This window comes from Hylobates moloch, unplaced genomic scaffold (assembly GCF_009828535.3).
Source record: "Hylobates moloch isolate HMO894 unplaced genomic scaffold, HMol_V3 SCAFFOLD_3, whole genome shotgun sequence".
Taxonomy (NCBI): Eukaryota; Metazoa; Chordata; class Mammalia; order Primates; family Hylobatidae; genus Hylobates; species Hylobates moloch.
The window spans coordinates 99020533-99041770 of record NW_026652278.1 but is presented as its reverse complement, the minus strand read 5'-3'; the positions used below and the strand labels follow the sequence as shown (position 1 = coordinate 99041770).

Sequence of the window (21238 nt, the reverse complement as noted above, 5' to 3'; positions counted from 1 at the left end):
TTTCTCTTGTGGGCATTTAGTGCTATAAATTTCCCTCTACACACTGCTTTGAATGTGTCCCAGAGATTCTGGTATGTTGTGTCTTTGTTCTCGTTGGTTTCAAAGAACATCTTTATTTCTGCCTTCATTTCATTATGTACCCAATAGTCATTCAGGAGCAGGTTGTTCAGTTTCCATGTAGTTGAGCGGTTTTGAGTGAGTTTCTTAATCCTGAGTTCTAGTTTGATTGCACTGTGGTCTGAGAGACAGTTTGTTATAATTTCTGTTCTTTTACATTTGCTGAGGAGAGCTTTACTTCCAACTATGTGGTCAATTTTGGAATAGGTGTGGTGTGGTGCTGAAAAAAATGTATATTCTGTTGATTTGGGGTGGAGAGTTCTGTAGATGTCTATTAGGTCCACTTTGTTTAGAGCTGAGTTCAATTCCTGGATATCCTTGTTAACTTTCTGTCTAGATGATCTGTCTAATGCTGACAGTGGGGTGTTAAAATCTCCCATTATTATTGTGTGGGAGTTTAAGTCCCTTTGTAGGTCACTCAGGACTTGCTTTATGAATCTGGGTGCTCCTGTGTTGGGTGCATATATATTTAGGATAGTTAGCTCTTCTTGTTGAATTGATCCCTTTACCATTATGTAATGGCCTTCTTTGTCTCTTTTGATCTTTGTTGGTTTAAAGTCTATTTTGTCAGAGACTAGGATTGCAACCCCTGCCTTTTTTTGCTTTCCATTTGCTTGATAGATCTTCCTCCATCCCTTTATTTTGAGTCTATGTGTGTCTCTGCACGTGAGATGGGTTTCCTGAATACAGCACACTGATGGGTCCTGACTCCTTATCCAGTTTGCCAGTCTGTGTCTTTTAATTGGAGCATTTAGCCCATTTACATTTTACGTTAATATTGTTATGTGTGAATCTGATCCTGTCATTATGATGTTAGTTGGTTATTTTGCTCATTAGTTGATGCAGTTTCTTCCTAGCCTCGATGGTCTTTACAATTTGGCATGTTTTTGCAGTGGCTGGTACCGGTTGTTCCTTTCCATGTTTAGTGCTTCCTTCAGGAGCTCTTTTAGGGCAGGCCTGGTGGTGACAAAATCACTCAGCATTTGCTTGTCTGTAAAGTATTTTATTTCTCCTTCGCTTATGAAGCTTAGTTTGGCTGGATAGGAAATTCTGGGTTGAAAATTCTTTTCTTTAAGAATGTTGAATATCGGCCCCCACTCTCTTCTGGCTTGTAGAGTTTCTGCCGAGAGATCAGCTGTTAGCCTGATGGGCTTCCCTTTGTGGGTAACCCGACCTTTCTCTCTGGCTGCCCTTAACATTTTTTCCTTCATTTCAACTTTGGTGAATCTGACAATTATGTGTCTTGGAGTTGCTCTTCTCGAGGAGTATCTTTGTGGCGTTCTCTGTATTTCCTGAATCTGAATGTTGGCCTGCCTTGCTAGATTGGGGAAGTTCTCCTGGATAATATCTTGCAGAGTGTTTTCCAACTTGGTTCCATTCTCCCCGTCATTTTCAGGTACACCAATCAGACGTAGGTTTGGTCGTTTCACGTAGTCCCAAATTTCTTGGAGGCTTTGTTCATTTCTTTTTATTCTTTTTTCTCTAGACTTCCCTTCTCGCTTCATTTCATTCATTTCATCTTCCATCTGCGATACCCTTTCTTCCAGTTGATCGCATCTGCTACTGAGGCTTCTGCAATCTTCACGTAGTTCTCGAAACTTGGCTTTCAGCTCCTCCATCTCCTTTAAGCCCTTCTCTCCATTGGTTATTCTAGTTATCCATTCTTCTAATTTTTTTTCAAAGTTTTTAACTTCTTTGCTATTGTTTTGAATTTCCTCCCGTAGCTCAGAGTAGTTTGATCGTCTGAAGCCTTCTTCTCTCAACTCGTCAAAGTCATCCTCCATCCAGCTTTGTTCCATTGCTGGTGAGGAACTGCGTTCCTTTGGAGGAGGAGAGGTGCTCTGCTTTTTAGAGTTTCCAGTTTTTCTGCTCTGTTTTTTCCCCATCTTTGCGGTTTTATCTACTTTTGGGCTTTGATGATGGTGATGTACAGATGGGTTTTTGGTGTGGATGTCCTTTCTGTTTGTTAGTTTTCCTTCTACCAGACAGGACCCTCAGCTGCAGGTCTGTTGGAGTTTACTAGAGGTCCACTCCAGACCCTGTTTGGCTGGGTGTCAGCAGCGGTGGCTGCAGAACAGCGGATTTTCGTGAGACCACCAATTCAGCTGTCTGATAGTTCCTCTGGAAGTTTTGTCTCAGAGGAGTACCTGGCCCAGTGAGGTGTCAGTCTTTCCCTTCTGGGGGGGTGCCTCCCAGTTAGGCTGCTCAGGGGTGAGGGACCCGCTTTAGGAGGCAGTCTGTCCGTTCTCAGATCTCCAGCTGCGTGCTGGGAGAACCACTACTCTCTTCAAAGCTGTCAGTCAGACAGGGACGTTTAAGTCTCTGGAGATTCCTGCTGACTTTTTGTTTGTCTGTGCCCTGACCCCAGAGGTGGAGCCTACAGAGGCAGACAGGCCTCCTTGAGCTGTGGTGGGCTCCACCCAGTTCGAGCTTCCTGGCTGCTTTGTTTACCTAAGCAAGCCTGGGCAATGGCGGGCGCCCCTCCCCCAGCCTCGCTGCTGCCTTGCAGCTTGATCTCAGACTGCTGTGCTAGCAATCAGCGAGACTCCATGGGCATAGGACCCTCCGAGCCAGGTGTGGGATACAATCTCCTAGTGTGCCGTTTTCCAGGCTCTTTGGGAAAGCGCAGTATGAGGGTGGGACTGACCCGATTTTCCAGGTGCCGTCTGTTACCCCTTTCTTTGACTAGGAAAGGGAACTCCCTGACCCCTTGCGCTTCCCGAGTGAGGCAGTGCCTCGCCCTGCTTCGGCTCGCGCACAGTGCGCTTCACCGACTGTCCTGCACCCACTGTTTGGCACTCCCTAGTGAGATGAAACTGGTACCTCAAGCAGAAATGCAGAAATCACCAGTCTTCTGTGTCGCTGGGGCTGGGAGCTGGAGACCGGAGCTGTTCCTATTCGGCCATCTTGGCTCCCCTCCCTCTTTATTCTTTTTCATTTTTTTCCTTTTTTCTCCTTTGACTGTGTATTTTCAAATAGCCTGCCTTCAAGCTGACTGATTCTTCTGCTTGATCAATTCTGCAGTTGATGTCCTCTGTTTCATTTTTCATTTTGTTATACTTTTCAGCTCCAGGATTTGTTTGTTTTTTAAATTATTTCTATTTATCTGATGAATATTTCTGATAAATTTCTGAATTGCTTCTCTGTGTTTTCTTGAAGTTTGCTGAGTTTTGTTATAACAGCTATTTTTGAATTCTTTGTCTGCCGGATAGCTGGCACCTCTTTTTGTCCATTTAGTGAGACCATATTTTCTAGGCTATTCTTCCTCCTTGTAGACATTGGGCTCTGTCTTCGCATTGTTGAGTTAGGTATTTATTTCAGTCTTCCCTGTCTGGATTTGTTTGTGACCGTTTTTTTTTAGTGGGCGTATGCAGAAATTGTGAGCAGATTGACTTTTGTATGTCATTTCAGCACTAGAGGGCCTCCTAAGTCCAGGTTAGACCCAAATCCTACACTATGCCGAGGACACACTGTCCAAACTGCATGGGCCCTGGGAGACCCACAGAGGGCCCACTGGATGGTGTGGGAAAGCCAGTCAGGCTCTCAAGTCCAGAGGTTCTGTGGACCATGCCTCCCATAGCACTGCATGAACAGCCCATCTGGTGCATCATCACATCTGGCAGAGATGGTGAGCCACTGCCAAATTTGTCCACCTGGCTGCTGCTAGCCCCACTCCCTCTCTTTGTCCTTTGCTGGCCTCACGTGTTTCAGCCCCGTTGGTACTTGGTACTCACAGTGCTCTCCATAGGCCCACGCAGAAGCAAGCCTCCCACAGAAGGACGCAGTGTGGTAAGAAACCTGAGTGTGAGTCCAGGGGGACTTTCCATGTGTGAGTACCACAGTGGCTCGGGGGAGGAGCAGCATAGTCAGGTGAAACCATCCCGTTACTGTCCAACTGCGGTTTCACTCATTTTTGCAGTCCACCGGGGCTTCCCAGTCTCACTCATGTTCAGTTTCCTTAGCCCTCATAAAGGCACTTTTGTGCATGGATAGAAGCCATTCCTTCATGCATTCTTTCTCATTCCATTCTGGGGCTAGATGCAATGTGGCAGAAGTAAATATCTTCCAGAAGAAATTATGTATCTATGGAGACCTGTTAGGGAGTAGTGGAATATCATGGAAGGAACGCTGGAATTCTGCCCCGTCGCTCACCTGCTTCCTACCCCTTACTCAGCTATACTTTACAGTATTTTTCACAATGAAAAATTATATTACTTTAGTGTTTTGTATTTTTATTGGCTTTCTCCCATAGTAGAATATAAATGTCATGAGAGCAAAGACTTTTTCTATTGTGTTCACTATTGTGTTCCAGAGCTTGGAGTGATATTTGACACATTGTAAATGCTCAATACATATCAGATGAATGGATAGATTAATGGACGGGTGGATGGACAGATGGGTGGGTGGATGGATGGATGGATGAATGGATGGAATGTAGATCAAAGCCCCTTGTACCATTGTGTCCTTCAAAACATGATTCAGGCCAGGCACAGTGGCTCATGCCTGTAATCCCAGCACTTTGGGAAGCCAAGGCAGAAGGATCGCTTGAGCCCAGGAGCTCGAGACCAGCCTGAGCAACATATCAAGACCTCATCTCTACAGAAAAACTTTTTAAATCAGCAGGGTGTGGTAGCAATGCACCTACAGTCCCCACTACTCAGAAGGCTGAGGCAGGAGGATCCCTTGAGCCCACATGCAGATTGCAGTGAGTTATGATCACACTACTGCACTCCAGCCAGGGCAATAGAGTGAGATTCTGTCTCTAAAGAAATGCTTAATTAGCTGGGCACTGTGGCTCATGGGTGTAATCCCAGCATTTTTGGAGGTCAAGGCAGGAGGACCACTTGATCCCAGGAGTTCAAGACCAGCCTGGGCAACATAGGGAGACCCCCATCTCTACAAAATATTTAAAAATCAGCCTGGTGTGGTGGTGCACACCTGTAGTCCCAGCTACTCAGGAGGCTGAGGTGGAAGGATTGCTTGAGGCCAGGAGTTTGAGGGTGCTGTGAGCCACAGTCACACCATTGCACTGTGGCCTGGGCAACAGAGCAAGACCTACCTCTAAAAAAGAAGGGAAAGAAAGAAAGAAAGAGAGAAAAAAAGGAAGGATAAGAAGGAAAATAGAGAACAGGATTGAATTGTCCCAGTTTACTTCCTCTTTACTGCTAAATTTATCCCACGCAGTAACTCTCTTACCTCCTGACTCTCCATCTCAGAGGAAGAAGGCTCCCATCTCCAACGTGGCCTCTGGAACCATATCGTCAGCCACTCCCTTTGGCTTCAGCATCTTCAAACCCCTCTCCAGACAATTCTTCTCTTTTCCTTGGGCCACAAACATTTTCAAATATTCCTTGGTTTGGGGGCTGTAACTCACTCCCCTCAGTTGTATCTGCCCCACCTCTTCAAGCAGCACCTTTGGCCTCTGTCTTCTCTTTAACTCAGACTTCCTGAGAAAGTGATAATGACCTCCATGTCCTCAACTTTTTTTTTTTTTTTTGAGAGCGAGTCTCGCTCTGTCACCCAGGCTGGAGTGCAGTGGCGCTATCTTGGCTCACTGCAACCTCCACCTCCCAGGTTCAAGCAATTCTCCTGCCTCAGCCTCCTGAGTAGCTGGGATTACAGGCGCCCACCACCACACCTAGCTAATGTTTATATTTTTAGTAGAGACGGGGTTTCACCATGTTGGTCAGGCTGGTCTCGAACCCCTAACCTCGTGATCCACCTGCCTCGGCCTCCCAAAGTGCTGGGATTGCAGGCGTGAGCCACTGCGCCCGACCTCTACTTTTATTCTTATAGTGTAATTCATTCATTCAAGAACATTCCTTTCATCCAGGCGCAGTGGCCTACACCTGTAATTCCAGCACTTTGGGAGGCCGAGGCAGGGGGATTATTTGAAAGCAGGAGTTCAAGACCAACCTGGGCAACATTGTGAAACCTCGTCTCTACAAAAAATTTAAAAACATTAGCCGGGCGTCATGGCACGCACCTGTGGTCCCAGCTCCTCAGGGGGCTGAGGTGGGAGAATCACTTGAGCCCAGGCGTTGGAAGTTGCAGGGAGCCATGATTGCACCACTGCATTCCAGCTTGGGCAACAGAGGCAGACCCTTTCTCTACGAATATATACATATATCTTTTGAATTTTCTTTATTCAGACTTTGGGGTACATCAGTAAACAAAACAAAGGCCTCTGGCTTTGTGGAGTTTGCATGCTAGCAGGCTTCTCCCTGCACCCTTGTGGAAACTGCTATTATTAAGATTTCCAAAGAATAGTGGCTTTCTCCAGTCCTCGTGGCATCTTTTGCATTGATGACAGCATCCTCATTTTCTAGTCTTCGGCCTGGACCCCTGCTCTGCTTCTGCTGGTGCCTCCTCCTTCCCTACACACTGTAATGCTCTCCAGGGTCCTAAATTCAGTTCTCACCAGACTCCCTGTGCTCTTGTTGAGATCATATTCACAGCCACAGCTCCAACCATTGTCTGTGTTGGAGACAAATAATTCCCAATCGGTAGTGGACAGTCTCACCTTCTTCCCTAGCCCCACACATGCAGTAACCACATGTCCGAGGAGTACCTCTATCACGCACATTGATTTCATCCTTTCCTCTACCCCCTGCTTTCCGCAGTCCCTCAAGGATGAATGGCACCATGACCTACTCTATTCGTTTTCTGGAGCTGCCATAACAAACTGCTGGTAACTAGATAACTTCACAGAAATTTATTTCTTGAACAGTTCAGGAGACCAGAAGTCCCAAATCAAGGTGATACTGGAATCAGAAGTCCAAAATCAAAACCAGAATTGTGTTCCTTCTGAGGGCTCAGAGGCAAAATCTGTTCCATGCCTCCACGCCTCTCCTAGCTTCCGGCAGCTCCCGGCAGTGCTGGCATTCCTTGGCTTGCAGCTGCGTGTGCCAATCTCTGCCTCCCTCAACACATGACCATCTTCTTTCTTTGTCTGTGTCTGTTTCTTCCTTTCTTATAAGAACGTGTCATTTTGGTGGTTGTATTTGTTTGCTTGTTTTTTGCCAGTTTTGATGTTTTTTGTTTTTTTGAGACAGGGTCTCAGTCTGTTGCTCAGGTTGAGTGTGGTGGTATGATCACAGCTCATTGCAGCCTCAACTTCCTGGGCTCAAGTGATCCTCCTGCCTCACCCTCCCAAGTAGCTGAGACTACAGGTGCACACCACCACACCTGGCTAATTTTTTGTATCTTTTGCAGAGATAAGGTTTAGCTATGTTGCCCAGGCTGATCTTGAGCTCTTGGGCTCAAGCAATCCACCCACCTTGGCCTCCCAAAGTGCTATGATTACAGGTGTGAGCCACTGCACCCAGCTTATACCAGTCTCTTTGGATTTAGAGCCCACTTTCATCAGGATGACTTCATCTTAACTTTATTACATCTGCAATGACCCTATTTCCAAATAAAGTTACATTCATAGGTACCAGGAGTGAGTACTTCAACATAGCTTTTAGGAGGGGGGAGATAATTAAACCCATAACGTCCACCTACTCTATCAAGCTAGAAACAGAGAAAGCATGCTTGATTTTCTTCCTCTCCCCATTTCTTATTAATCTATGAGCAAGTTCTTTTATTTTCCATCAAGGTCTCCCACTGAGCCCTCCTTCAGTTCGATCTTATTCTTCACTCCGGATCCATCTTCCTCATAGCCCCCAGTGACTTCCTGTGTCACTGTGCTGTTTTAAAATGTCCAGTGCCCCCCACTGCCCAGGGGATCATGTCTAGATTCTAGTTTGACTCAAGGGTCTTTACTCAGGTTCCTCCCCAGCTTAATTTCTGCTTCTTCATTCTATGGTTTCCAGACCTTAGCCATACAGAATTTCTCCATGTTCTCCAAATATATTACAGCATTCTGTCACTTCTTCCAAAGACCCTTTCTTGGCCCATTTTCAAACTTTTAGTATGGAACATACTATTTCATAATCACATTGCATATGTGATTTGATTACACATTTGATTACATCACGTGTTTACATACATCTCTCCCTAAAACACCTCCAGCGAGCATTGCCCAATTATCACGTAAGCTCTCTTGTTCCTCTTTTTGTTGTTGTTTGTTTGTTTGTTTGAGACAGGTTTCCTCCAGCCCAGTCTGGAGCACAGTGGCACAATCATGGCTCACCGCAGCCTCGAACACCTGGTTCCATCTATCCTCCCACTTCAGCCTCTCCAGTAGCTGGAACTACAAGTGTGCGCCACCACACCTGGTTAATTTTAATAGTTTTTGTAGAGACAAGGTTTCACCGAGTTGCCCAGGCTGATCTCAAATTCCTGGCCTCAAGTGATCTGCCTGCCTTGGCCTCTCAAAGTGCTGGGATTACAGGTGTGAGCCACTGGGCCCTGCCTCTCTTAGTCCTCTTAATGTACCTAGGAATTAGCATATTTCTTAGCACCCAGAGATATTTGTTGAACAAACAGGACCTTGGTTCTTTCACTACCTTTGGCCTTGGATAAATTGCTTAGCCTCTCTCACTCATTTCATAAGCTCAGAGGGTCTATAAGAGCCCTTTAAGCAGTGACATTCTACAATCACCCTGACCTCTGTGTACTGTTCTCATGTCCTAAGAGAGCTTCTCTCTCTTCGTGGTCGGGAACAATCAAATCAATTGCGAAAGAGCCTGGCCAGTGACACTGCACCAGCATTTTCCTGAAACCTCTTTGCAAATGATTATTCAGCAAAAGGCTCTGTTAGGCAATAAGCTCCTTGGCAAAGTCTCAAGACACGGTGGAGAACAAGCCCAGTGACTTGCTCTGTGATGTCTGCAAGCCTAAACGATTTCTGCATCACCAAGGGAGCCAGAAAGGAGCTTGTTCCCATTAGGTAGCTCATCTTAGAACCATAAAATCTGAGGATTGCTGGAGACCTTAGAGGTCATGCAATCCTCCTGCATACATCCATAGCACACATATAGTGTAAGGAAGGAACTTGGTGAGACCTGACCTATAGCAAGGTCTATCACCCCATCATCAAGGGGCTGTTTTATGTTCAAAAGTCATTTTCTTTAAGGGAATGACTACATTTTACTCTATTTCAATGAATAACATTCTTAAGAAATTGTTTATGGTGCTTCTTAAATGGATAACTCTGTATAAGCAGTTGCTTTGTGCGTTTTGTTGCAAACACGATGAGATTTAGTCTGCTCTGGAAACTTGGCTCTCACATGACATCTACAAAAAAAAAATAGATTAACTTGAAGGTAACAATGTCAGCTTTTTAAATGTCTGAGGGAGGGGTGGGTGGAATAGCTGCTTTCTTTCTTAGAAACATTTAATTGCTGAAGAGACCAATGCTTGCCTCTCTTACATGACAATCAGAACACAAATGCTGTTTGTAGGTCAGAGAGCCGTGTTTCTGGTGCTGAAAGACAAGGGCACTGGTTTGGCTTTGCACATGTTATTGTTGAAGGGAATGCTGGAGGCATTTGTGAGCTGTTACATTCCAGCCAATAAGTGCTGGCCTTAGTATATTTTTCATCAATATGACCTTCAGGTTAATTAAGACAACAAATCCTTTTTGCTGTCGGGCCATATTACCTGAGTTGATAGATATTTCCAATTTTAAGGGCCTCCAAAGAGGATCATTATTGGAGTAACATTTGCAAAAATAAAATCTAACATTCAGAATGAGGGAGTAAGCATTGAACCGCAAAAAAAAACAATAAAATGCCCAGCAGCCATTCAAAAGTGTTTGCTGTCATCTGCTGACCAGACTGGAAAACTACAGCAACATTCAGGAGCCTGATGGGAAGTTGTCACCGTCGGTAGAGAGAATGTCTGTGTTCCTATTTGCTATGCCCAAGCAAATAGGAACTGACTGTTCTTCGAGCAATGGCGATGCAACTTCTGAGGACTGAGTGATCTACATAAAGAATACATATTTAAAGACAAAAATATGAGTAGACTTTCCTCAATTGCCTGAAAAGACCAAAAAGAGGAATTTTTTAAAAGTCATTTCTGAATTTTTCTGTAGTCTCTTCCAAGTCTGGGATTTGGGTTTAATAGCTTAATACAAACACAGAAATTCTAGGTGGTTAGTCAGGAGACCCCCAGGTTCTAGTGGGGTCACAGGGTGGAATGTATAGTAACCTCTCTGAGCCTCAGTTTTCTCATTTGTGAAACCAAAAATTACTAAACTCTCATCAAGCTCTTGGAGTCTGTAAAGGTCCTGTTATCCTTTCTGGACAAAGATAACAATCCCACATGCTCTTGCTGGCTGAGTCATTAGAAAGTCTAGCAGAGTGACTAGACGCTGCCAGTCAGATTCCAACTGAAGTTTAAAGACACGAGACCCTTTGCTTAGATCAACTTTGAGAATAGCCATTTCCTTGGAGGTCAGTGATTTAAGATGGGAAGCGAAAGAGAAGTGGAGAGATCCATGCAATACCCTAAGAGAGGAATTGGACAGCTTCCCTCCTTTCCTGCCAACTGAAGAGCAGATAGATGCTTCCAGCTCTCTTGGCTTTCCATTGCACTTTCAGCACCACCAGCAAATGAGGATTATCCTAGCAGGATTAATGAATCCTCTGAGGACAGGAGGAAGAAGAAAGATGTGGTACCATACCACACACACACACACACACACCACACGATGCTTGTGGTTGTTAATTATTTTTCCACATAATAAAATATATTATAATAAACCTTATAATGACCCATGAAAATTTACATGGCACATATTAATATCTTAGAACCTATGTTTGGTTGCCAGCCCCTTGCCTGATGATGGCAAGATTTCTAACTGAACAGGAAATATTGTGCTTGTTTCTTGATTCTTCAAGTATTCTGACATCTGGACTGGAATACCTGCCATGCACTGGCCATGTGCTAAGCACTGAGGGTCTTCGGCAGTGAGTAAGACAGATGTAGTTCCCACATTCATGGAAGACACGGTCTATCAGAGACAGACACATGAGACAGACACATAAAACAGAAACTAACTGGGCTTGTTGGTTCACGCCTATAATCCCAGCACTTTGGGAGGCTAAGTTGGGAGGATTACTTGAGCCCGGGTTTCAGCACCAGCTGGGAAACATAGCAAGAGTGTTTCTTAAACAAACAAACAAAAAGCCAAGCATGGATGCATGTCTGTGGTCCCAGCTACAGAGAAGGCTGAGGTGGAAGGATTGTGTGAGCCCAGGAGTTAGAGGCTGCAGTGAGCCGTGATGGCACCACTGCACTCCAGCCTGGGCAACAGAGTGAGACCCTGTCTTTAAAAAATAATAAAAATTAAACCAGAAACAACAAAAGCAATGAGGACTAAGAGGAGTGCAAGGAGTTTCTCTTTCACACCTGCCCATTTCCTTGTTCTCTTTGTGAGCTCCTGGAAGGCCTATTCATAACCAGAACCATTGCTTAGTGCTACTTGCAATAAGTGTAATAGACAGAAATATTCCTTCTCCAGGGTGTCCATCTGGAAGCCATTGGCCCAATTGGGCAGCAGATAGCAGTTAAGAAGAAAAGGTCATCACAAAACTCTCAATTTTTGGAAGGAGAAATAACCCTAGAACCAGGTTTTGGGAGTTATAAACCCACAATTCTCGTAGGCATTAATTCTATGACATAAGAATTATCTCAGGTAAGTTCCCTTATCTAACAAATGGAAAAGCAGCCTAGATTTCTCATGGGGATAGAGACGTGATAGATGTGAAAACCTTCCAAAAGTTAAAAAGGCATAAATGAAAATTATTATTGATAATATAGTAAGAATTGCTTACAGACAAGGCATGGTGGCTCATGCCTGTAATCCTAGCACTTTGGGAGGCTAAGGCAGGAGGATTGCTTGAGGCCAGGAGTTTGAAACCAGCTTGGGTAATATAGTGAAACTCCATTCTACGAAAAAAGAAATTTTTTTTTCAATTAGCTGGACATGGTGGTGTGCACCTGTAGTCCTAGCTACTCAGGAGGCTGAGGAGGGAAGATCTCTTGAGCTCAGGAGTTCAAGGTTTGCAGTGAACTGTGATTGTGCCATTCCAGCCAGGACAACAGAGTAACACCCTGTCTCTAAAAAAATTTTTTAAAAAGATGTTCTTATGATAAATCATAAAACAAATTTCTTTTTTCTTTTCTTTTCTTTTCTTTTTTTTTTTCTTGAGACAGAGTTTTGCTCTGTCACCCTGGCTGGAGTGCAGTGGTGCAGTCTCAGCTCACTGCAACCTCCACCTCCCAGGTTCAAGCAATTCTCCTGCCTCAGCCTCCCAAGTAGCTGGGACTATAGCCACCACATCCAGCTAATTTCCTTTTTTTGTGTGTGTGTTTTCAGTAGAAACAGGGTTTCACGGTGTTGGCCAGGCTGTTCTTGAACTCCTGACCTCAAGTGATCCACTCACCTCGGCCTCCCAACATATAACAAATTTCTTAAATCCTTTCAAAATTTAGTCATTTTTAAAAGTTATTTTCCTAATCCTAACATTACAACCAGTAATTTTTGCCACATAAATCACATATATTGTTAGAGATTTTTTTTTTTTAATTTCCTGACAGGTGCTTTGACCTCCTAATACATGACAAGTGAATACATTATCTCCAAACTGCTTCTTTCTAGCACCCCCAAATTCAGAAGGAGTCCCAGTATATCAAGTATCTCTGCTGTGATGACGCAAGAACCCTTAATCAGTGGGTCATGGGAATACGGATAGCCAAGGTGAGAGAGCGTTCGGACTTCACCCTGTCTTGAATTTGCCAGCCAACTTCCTGATCCGGGCACAGCTTTCCTGGTACTCTGAAGCAGTTGGCCCACCCTTGGGTTCAGCCACAGACTTACCAAGTTTATTCGCCCAGTGGGTTTTCTAAATGGGGGGAGCGATAGAAACACAAACCTTTCCAGCAGCCGGATATTTACTCATGGCGAGTATTGCAAGCTTAGTGTGCAATTAAAAAATGCAAGATGGAACCTGTGATCGAGTTACATAAAGACATACTTAATCAGAACTGAGCAAAGCTCTTCTCTAATATGTAGGCAAAAAAATTAGCTGACTCTGTTAATCTGGAAAATGATTGAATGTGTATTTGTTAAATTTTAATGGAAATCTCCAACAAACCAACTCAGACAAGTGCTGAGGAGAGTAGCCATGGAGTATTTATTTCTTCCCTATATGTATATTGCAATTGAGTGCAGAATTTGGGATACATGGATTCCTTTCCTTCTTCCTTTGTGTTCTCTCCCCAGTATGGGAAGACCCTCTATGATAACTACCAGCGGGCCGTGGCAAAGGCTGGACTTGCCTCTCGGTGGACAAACTTGGGGACAGGCAATGCAGCTGCACCAGCTCAGCCATCTACAGGTACTAAGTGGAGGAGAAATTCCAATGCATATTCAAAGCTCGGTGCTCTTGTTCAAAATGTATCCAATACATCTATACAAACAGAACTTTGTAGACAGCATTCAGAATATGTTTCTCACCTGATGATCAGGCTCAAACTCCCCGACTCAGCCCAGCCCTCACACACACACCCTTATAACATCTGTTTTCTTTTTCTTTTCTTTCTTTCTTTTTTGATTTTTTTTTTTTTTTTTTTGAGACTCTCTCGCACTGTCACCCAGGCTGGAGTGCAGTGGCGCGATCTCAGCTCACTGCAAGCTCTGCCTCCTGGGTTCACGCCATTCTCCTGCCTCAGCCTCCCGAGTATCTGGGACTACAGTCGCCCACCACCACGCCTGGCTAATTTTTTTGTATTTTTAGTAGAGACAGGGTTTCACCATGTTAGCCAAGGTGGTCTTGATCTCCTGACCTCGTGATGCACCCGCCTCAGCCTCCCAAAGTGCTGGGATTACAGGCGTGAACCACTGCACCCGGCCTGTTTTCTTTTTCTTCTTTGTTTTTTTTTTTGGAGGTAAGGTCTTGCTCTGTCACCCAGGCTGGAACCCTGTATCTATTTTAAATGACTTCTAACAAAGCTTTGACCACTTCTTTCACGATATTCTGCGGATAAGGTGCTGATCTCCTGTTTACAGTGAGCTAGTAGGTAGATGTTTCTTATCAGAGTACAAATATTATATTAGTCCAAGGCTCCATTAGTGCCCAGAAAACAGTCCACACCAAGAATGAGATTATGCCCTGGTGTTTTGACGTCTTGCACCCAATCCTGGACAGCACATTTTAAGGTAACATGAGTCAAAGTTCTATGTCAAAAGGACAAATTAAAAGGCAGGAAAATAAAATAGCATACCAGGACTTTTGGGGGAAAAAAAACACATCTAATTCCAGATTATTTCAAGGACCCCCACATTTTGCCCGAATTTCTGTCTATGTTTTCTGTGTCCAATGTACTTTTTGTTGAGGACAATGTTGAAGAGTTGTTCCTGTACTCAGTGTGGTATGAAACTGGATAAATACATTTTTAAAAAATCAAGAAGAATTTTTAAAAATATGTTTTCAAGGTTTATTCTTCAATTACTGAAAAGTTTTTAAAAGTAAAACATATCGTTACTCTCCAGGATCCCAGTTAGTCCAGACCCTCCTCGGTGGGCTTTATCAAATACCGTACTCACCTTCCTGATCCGTTTGCTGAATCTCGTATAAAGTTTTGTCACAGAACCTCAGATTTTTCTTAAGGTTTTGTGTACCATGCCGTGCCTGTGAATTGTTCTCTTTGCTTTGTTTTTATTTTTGTATTTTTGTAAGAACTAGCCAACAAGTATCTTTCTTTGCTTTAGAGATGCAAACTGCTTTGTATTTTCAGATCAACTTTCAAGAATGTTGAAAATGCTTTGCTCACTCTTCTTTTCTCTCTTCTTCCCTCTCAGGACCTAAAACAGGCACCACCCAGCCCAATGGACAGATTCCCCAGGCTACACATTCTGTCAGTGCTGTTCTTCAGGAGGCCCAGAGACATGCTGAAACATCCAAGGTAAAACCAGCAAGCAACTGACCCCTATAAGCCATGTTCTAAACCATTCACATTATTCCAGTAGCTGCTCTTTTAAAAAGAGAAAATAAGCTGAGTGCAGTAGCTCACACCTGTAATCCCAGAACTTTGGGAGGCTGAGCAGGAGGATCACTTGAGCTTCAGTTTGAGACCAGACTGGGCAACATAGCGAGAGCTTGTCTCTACTAGGAAAAAAAAAAAAAAAATTAGCCAGGCGTGGTGGCATGCACCTGTAGTCCCAGCTACTGGGGAGGCTGAGGTGTTTGACTTGCTTGAGCCCAGGAGGTCAAGGCAGCAGTGATCTGTGATTAGGCCACTGCATTCCAGCCTGGGTGACAGAGTAAGATCCAGTCTTACAAACAAATAAATAAATAGAAAATGTAGTTCCAACAACTGAGAAGTTACTACAATTTAATTTGGTTGATTGCTTGATATTTGTAATCTTAAAGTTACATATGCTAGAATCAAAAGTTAAAACCAGCTATCATCACACTGCTTAGGAAAAATGTAAGCATTTCCTTTAAACTCTGGAGTTAATTAGCTATGTTTACTTTGACCAAAGTGGTTTCCTTGGTTTAGTCAAGTGATTTTAGCCCTCTCTGATAGTAGCACATCCAAGTTTTAAACCCTTGGGATTTTACTTGCCTTTATTGAATAAAATAGGGCAACTAGTAGTCTGAAGCCCTATATGAAGTGCTAACTGGCCCCCAAAATCAGATTAGAAGACTGCTAAAAGAGTTACACTATAAATAGGGCTGGGCACAGTGGTGTGCACCTGTAGTCCCAACTACCTGGGATGCTGAGGCAGGAGGATCATTTGAGCCCAAGAGTTCAAGGCTGCAGTGAGCTCTGGTTGCACCACTACACTCCAGCCTGGGTGACAGATAAAGACCCTGTCTTAAAAAAAAAGAAAAAAGATAAAAAAGTTACACTAAAAATGTATATTTTCTATTTTCCCCATTAATATCCTTCCTACATACATCCCCAGGTGATGGAGGAGAAAATACATTGTAAAATAATAGCCAAATTGATATAACATTCTCCATAAAATTTTTTCAACTGAGTAGATCAATGAGGATTCCTTTAAATCTATCTTAAAATCATAGCTAATAATTATTATTTAGTTACTAATTTAGTTCAAAACTTCTCAGCTGACTGTATAAATTCTGTTGAATATTTCTCTTGTGTGATTCAAAACAACCTTAAATAACTGTGACAATAGCATATCACCCAGCTAAGACAGGCAGGGTGTTTCACTTTAGCAATTTTTCACTTCTTTCACCCCTTCATTTTGTCCGTCAGCCAGTGGTGAAAACAATTAAATATTGGTATTTATTGAACTTCTTATAATTTTGACAACCACTGCAGGCCTTTAAAAGGTGTATTTCTTTAATGTTCTCATTATCTTCTCAAGCCTGACAATCTCCTCATGCGATGTGCTTTCAGCTACTATTATTTTCATTATTTCTATAATGCCAGTTGAAGGAAAGCATTTAAAAATGCTGAAAGAAATAAAAGAATCTCAGAATAGAAATCACTTAACTATATGTGAACACCAATTCCCAAGCTGCCAGTTCAAAAATTTAAATAAAAAGAAAAAATACATCACCAGTTAAAGAGCTTATCATGTGAAGTAAATAAACTAAATAAAATAGAAACTAAATCAGGAGGCACTTTATTAGAAAAAAATTACAAATTTAATCTTCAATGGTAAGAGGCTACTAAGCAGAGAATGAAATAAACTGGAACCCTGAAAAACTGTGAATTGAAGTGATAATTATCACGAAAACAGAGGGATTCAATCCAGCTGCTTGGGGATGTTTCATTATATAAATTATTATTATCTATTCCAATGTTGGCAGAGGAAGGGCTATGCGTCTATTAGACTTAGGCCAAATTTGGCGTGCTGGTTTCTACCAATAGCACATGCTGGTGATTTTACTTTTCAGAACTCACATATTTATCTCATTTGATCTCATCACAACCTGAGACACAAGTCATAACAAGGACTATGGGGCTAATTTTATATTCAGTGAACCAGTGAGGTTTCATGCAGTTGAGAAATGGTAAACTATCCAGACATGGTAGCTCACGCCTGTAATTCCAACACTTTGGGAGGCCGAGGCAGGTGAATCACCTGAGTCCAGGAGTTGGAGACCAGATTGGCCAATATGGTGAAACCCTGTCTCTACAAAAAATACAAAAATTAGCTGAGGGTGTTGGCACACACTTGTAATTCCAGCTAATTGGGAGGCTGAGGCATGAGGATTGCTTGAGCTCAGGAGGTGGAGGTTGCAGTAAGGGGAGATCCTGCCACTGCACTCCAGCCTTGGTGAGAGAACGAGACTCTGTCTCAAAAAAATAAAATAAAATAAAAATAAAAATAAAATAAAGAAAAGAAAAAGTAAACTTATTAGAGACCAGATGTCTTGTCCTGATTCCTGGCCCACCACACTGCCTTCCCTGAAGCTTTAAGGCCAGCTGGAACCAAGCTTGTAATTAGCTCCTCCCTAGAAGCCCATAGTCCTGGCAAAACGGACCTGTGTTCTCAGCTCACCAACACAAGGAGACATTGTCCCCAGGATCAGGCAGAAAGGTCTTTGCCAGGCAACATATCCTTTGTGCCTACATTTGCACAAAGCTTACCTGTAGCCAAGAGAGAACTATTTCCATTCACTTTTCCCCTTCCATCTCCTTCATCCTAATCAAAGTAGGACATTTAAGCCAGGAGACTGTGTGAATGTTTTGGGAAGTCCTCAACCCCCAGGAGTTGCTGTGTATTTCTACTGTGTGTTGTATGGAATAGGAGCAAGATAATTTTACAGATGCTTACTCCTGACACGAGCTTCACAACCAGCTCAACTCAGATCAAGAAAAAATGTATCCCTTCCTATATGCCGAGGACTCTGGTGGCTTGGCTTGGGAACCAAGGAGTGAAGTCATTTGGCTTCCATTTTGAAGGAATGAATGAGCCGAGGGTGGTTTATAGACTGAGGCAACCCCACAAGAGATACACCACGAAAGCCCCTTTGGAGACACACAGCAACTCCTGGATAAGGCAGGTTCCAAGGAAGTGATAGTCGTATGATCTAAATACGATAATACGATCTAAACACCTCATGGAACATAGCCAGATCTTCCATTTATAGGAGACTTGGTAGATGAGTGCCACAGGGTAACTGAACCCAGGTTTGGCTGCTCACCACTTAAAAGCCAGACTCAAGAGATTAGGGATGATGGGAGGAAAAGGTGGTTTATTTGGAAAGCCAGAAACACCATGAAGATAGTGCACTAGTGTTCTAAAGTGCAATCTTAAATTTTTCAGGCTAACTGGAGGATTTTAATGGGTGTGGGATATGGAGAAGAAGAGAGAGTTGGGGAGAGAGTTGAGATCAAAAGATGACCAGAGACTGCAGACATCTGGGTGCCAACAAGGGTCCAAAGAGGTTGGGAACTTCTCTGTACTCGGTCAGGTCACAATGGTCATATAAATCTTTAACAAAACACAATTAGTTGTTTACTTCTTTAATCCCAGAGTTAGTTTTTAAAACTACACGATTGCTTGGTTTGCATATTTATCTCAGTGCTCTAAAATTATCTTATGTGCAGGAATGGGTAAAGGCCACTTTAAACAAAAATGAAGTTAGTTACATTCGTTTTTTTGCTGTTCCACTGTGACAACAGGAAATACTGTTAAAGTCCATTTGGGCCAGGTGGGGTGGCCATAATTCCAGCTACTCAGGAGACTGAGGCAGGAGGATCACTTGAGGCTAGGAGTTTGAGACTAACCTGGGCAACACAGCGAGACTCTGTCTCTAAAAATATATATATAGAGAGAGAGACCTAGTCTCGCTGAGTTGCCTAGGCTGGAGTGCAGTGGCATGATCTCAGCTCATTGTATCCTCCACCTTCCAAGTTAAAACAATTCTTATGCCTTAGCCACCCCAGTAGCAGGGACTACAGGCGTGTGCCACCATACCAGGCTAATTTTTGTATTTTTAAAAGAGAAAAGGTTTCACCATATTGTTCAGGTTGCTCTTGAACTCCTGGACTTAAGTGATCCACCTGCCTGGGCTCCCAAAGTGCTGAGATTATAGGCATGAGCCACCATGCCCAGCCGAAATATTTAAAAATTAGAAAAATGATTATTTTTAATTTTAAAGACCATTTGGAATAATTGCCATATTCCAGAACAAAGATGAGCTCATGAACGACCAGGAGTCTCAGTGACTGAGGGACAGAGGCTCCCCAGGGGGCGGACAGAGACTCACATATCTATGGCATGGGTCCTGTCCACTAGGGCTGTTTTGTCCACTGGGGCTGTTTTGAGAATAAAGAATGCTACTCTGGAGGTTGAGGCAGGAGGATTGCTTGAGCTCGGGAGGTCGAGGCTGCAGTAAGTCCAGATCGCGCCACTGCACTCAGCCTGGGCCAGAGTGAGACCCCGTCTCCATTAATTAATAACAATAAATTTAAAATTTCAAAAATTAAAAAAGAAAATGAATGCTACTGTCACTCGGTTGCAGGATAAGAAGCCAGCCCTCGGGAACCACCACGACCTGGCAGTGCCCCGGGCCCCGCACGCCCCCAAGTCCAGCCTGCCACCGCCCCCTCCGGCGCGGAAGTCCTCGGACACCAGCGGCAGCCCCGCCACGGCCCCCAAGGCCAAGGGCATAGGCGGCGGGGGCTTCCCCGCCCCACCCGATGACTTCCTGCCGCCGCCGCCACCGCCGCCGCCCCTGGACGACCCTGAGCTCCCGCCGCCGCCCCCGGACTTCATGGAGCCGCCCCCAGACTTCGTGCCCCCGCCCCCGCCGTCGTATGCAGGGACTGCGGGCTCGGAGCTGCCCCCGCCGCCGCCACCGCCGCCCGCACCCGCGCCCGCCCCAGCCCCCGCCCCCGACTCCGCCAGGTCGCCCCCCGCGGTGGCCAAGAGGCCTCCTGTGCCCCCCAAGAGGCAAGAGAACCCAGGGCACCCCGGCGGGGCAGGGGGCGGGGAGCAAGATTTCATGTCAGACCTCATGAAAGCTTTGCAAAAGAAGAGAGGCAACGTGTCCTAGGGACGGGCATGATGAGTGTGCCAGAAGGAGAAGCATCGCTGACACCCAGCGCAGGTTTTGCTAGCAGATTGCCCTGACATCTTGTTCATTTCAGATAAAATGTGATGGGAAACTTCTCACTGTTGTACTCAAGTACAGCCATAACCATTAACCCAATACAGTTCAGAATATCTGCCCAAATGTACATATCGCTCCTGTGTATTTTCACCTAAATGGAATGTATCTTCCCTTCCAAGTTACCTAAAATGCTGTTTTAGGTTCATTTATTTTATTATGTTCAGAAGCATCAAATGAATAAAAGTTAAACGTTTTTCCGGAAGACGGTATTTCTAGAAAGATTATTGGGTCAATCTATCTTGAGATCAACACTATAATTAAAAATAGCTTTCAACATCCCATGCCTTCTTAAGTCTTGGTGACCTCAGATTTTCATATCTACCTCTATAACCTTCAGAATTTGCAGGATTCCGAGAGGAAAACGAGAAAACATGACAAGCAGAGCCTGTTTCCTTTCTCTGAGATTCCTTTGCTTGATTGATTGGCGTCCTGGACACTGGCTGTTTTGGTTTTGCTTTTAAAATGCTTGAATAACAGTAATTGAAAAAAATAATTATTTAGATAGTTTTTGAATTCTCTATTGTTACAATGCTGTAAGTATCCTGTAAATAAAAATGTAGGGGCAGGAAAAGGCAATCATATATATATTCTTCAACTTGTAATGTTTCCCTCAGAGATAAGTTTAATGCCCAATTTATCCTGGGTTCTTGGTGCCTATATCTCTTCTCTTTCAAATTGGCTTCTGATAGGCCTTTTACATTTTCTTAATTTTATTTACATGGCTCTATTTTTGTTTTTGTATTTTTGTGGGTTTTTAAAAAAAAACTGTAAAACTCAAAATCTTCTTAAAGTGAGTGGAAAATAGTAATGCATTTTTTTAATAAAGGAAGATAATTAATGCTATGTTTTAATATTTGGAGAAAAGTAAGCTCTAAATCATGCTGTCTCAACTTATGGGCTGCAGGTGGCCCGGGACCCCTTTGAATGCTGCCCAATACAAATTAAAATATTATGAGCTCTTGGCAGGGCGCGGTGGCTCACACCTGTAATCCTAGCATTTTTGGGAGGCAGATTCAGATGGATGACTTGAAGTCAGGAGTTTGACGTCAGCTTGGCCAACATGG

At 43.8% G+C, this 21238-nt stretch overlaps 1 protein-coding gene across 1 annotated transcript in view; it reads left to right on the top strand.

Annotated features, from left to right (window-relative positions):
* LOC116462420 (amyloid beta A4 precursor protein-binding family B member 1-interacting protein) overlaps positions 1-20403 on the top strand; it is a 135277-nt gene extending 114874 nt beyond the window's left edge. Inside the window, exons 12-15 of the mRNA XM_032144904.2 lie at positions 12674-12772; positions 13298-13412; positions 14876-14979; positions 19524-20403. Of these exons, the coding sequence (XP_032000795.1) occupies positions 12674-12772; positions 13298-13412; positions 14876-14979; positions 19524-20057 (852 nt within the window). The 3' untranslated portion in view covers positions 20058-20403. The remainder of the gene's footprint in view (positions 1-12673; positions 12773-13297; positions 13413-14875; positions 14980-19523) is intronic.
* The last annotated feature ends 835 nt before the right edge of the window (positions 20404-21238 follow it).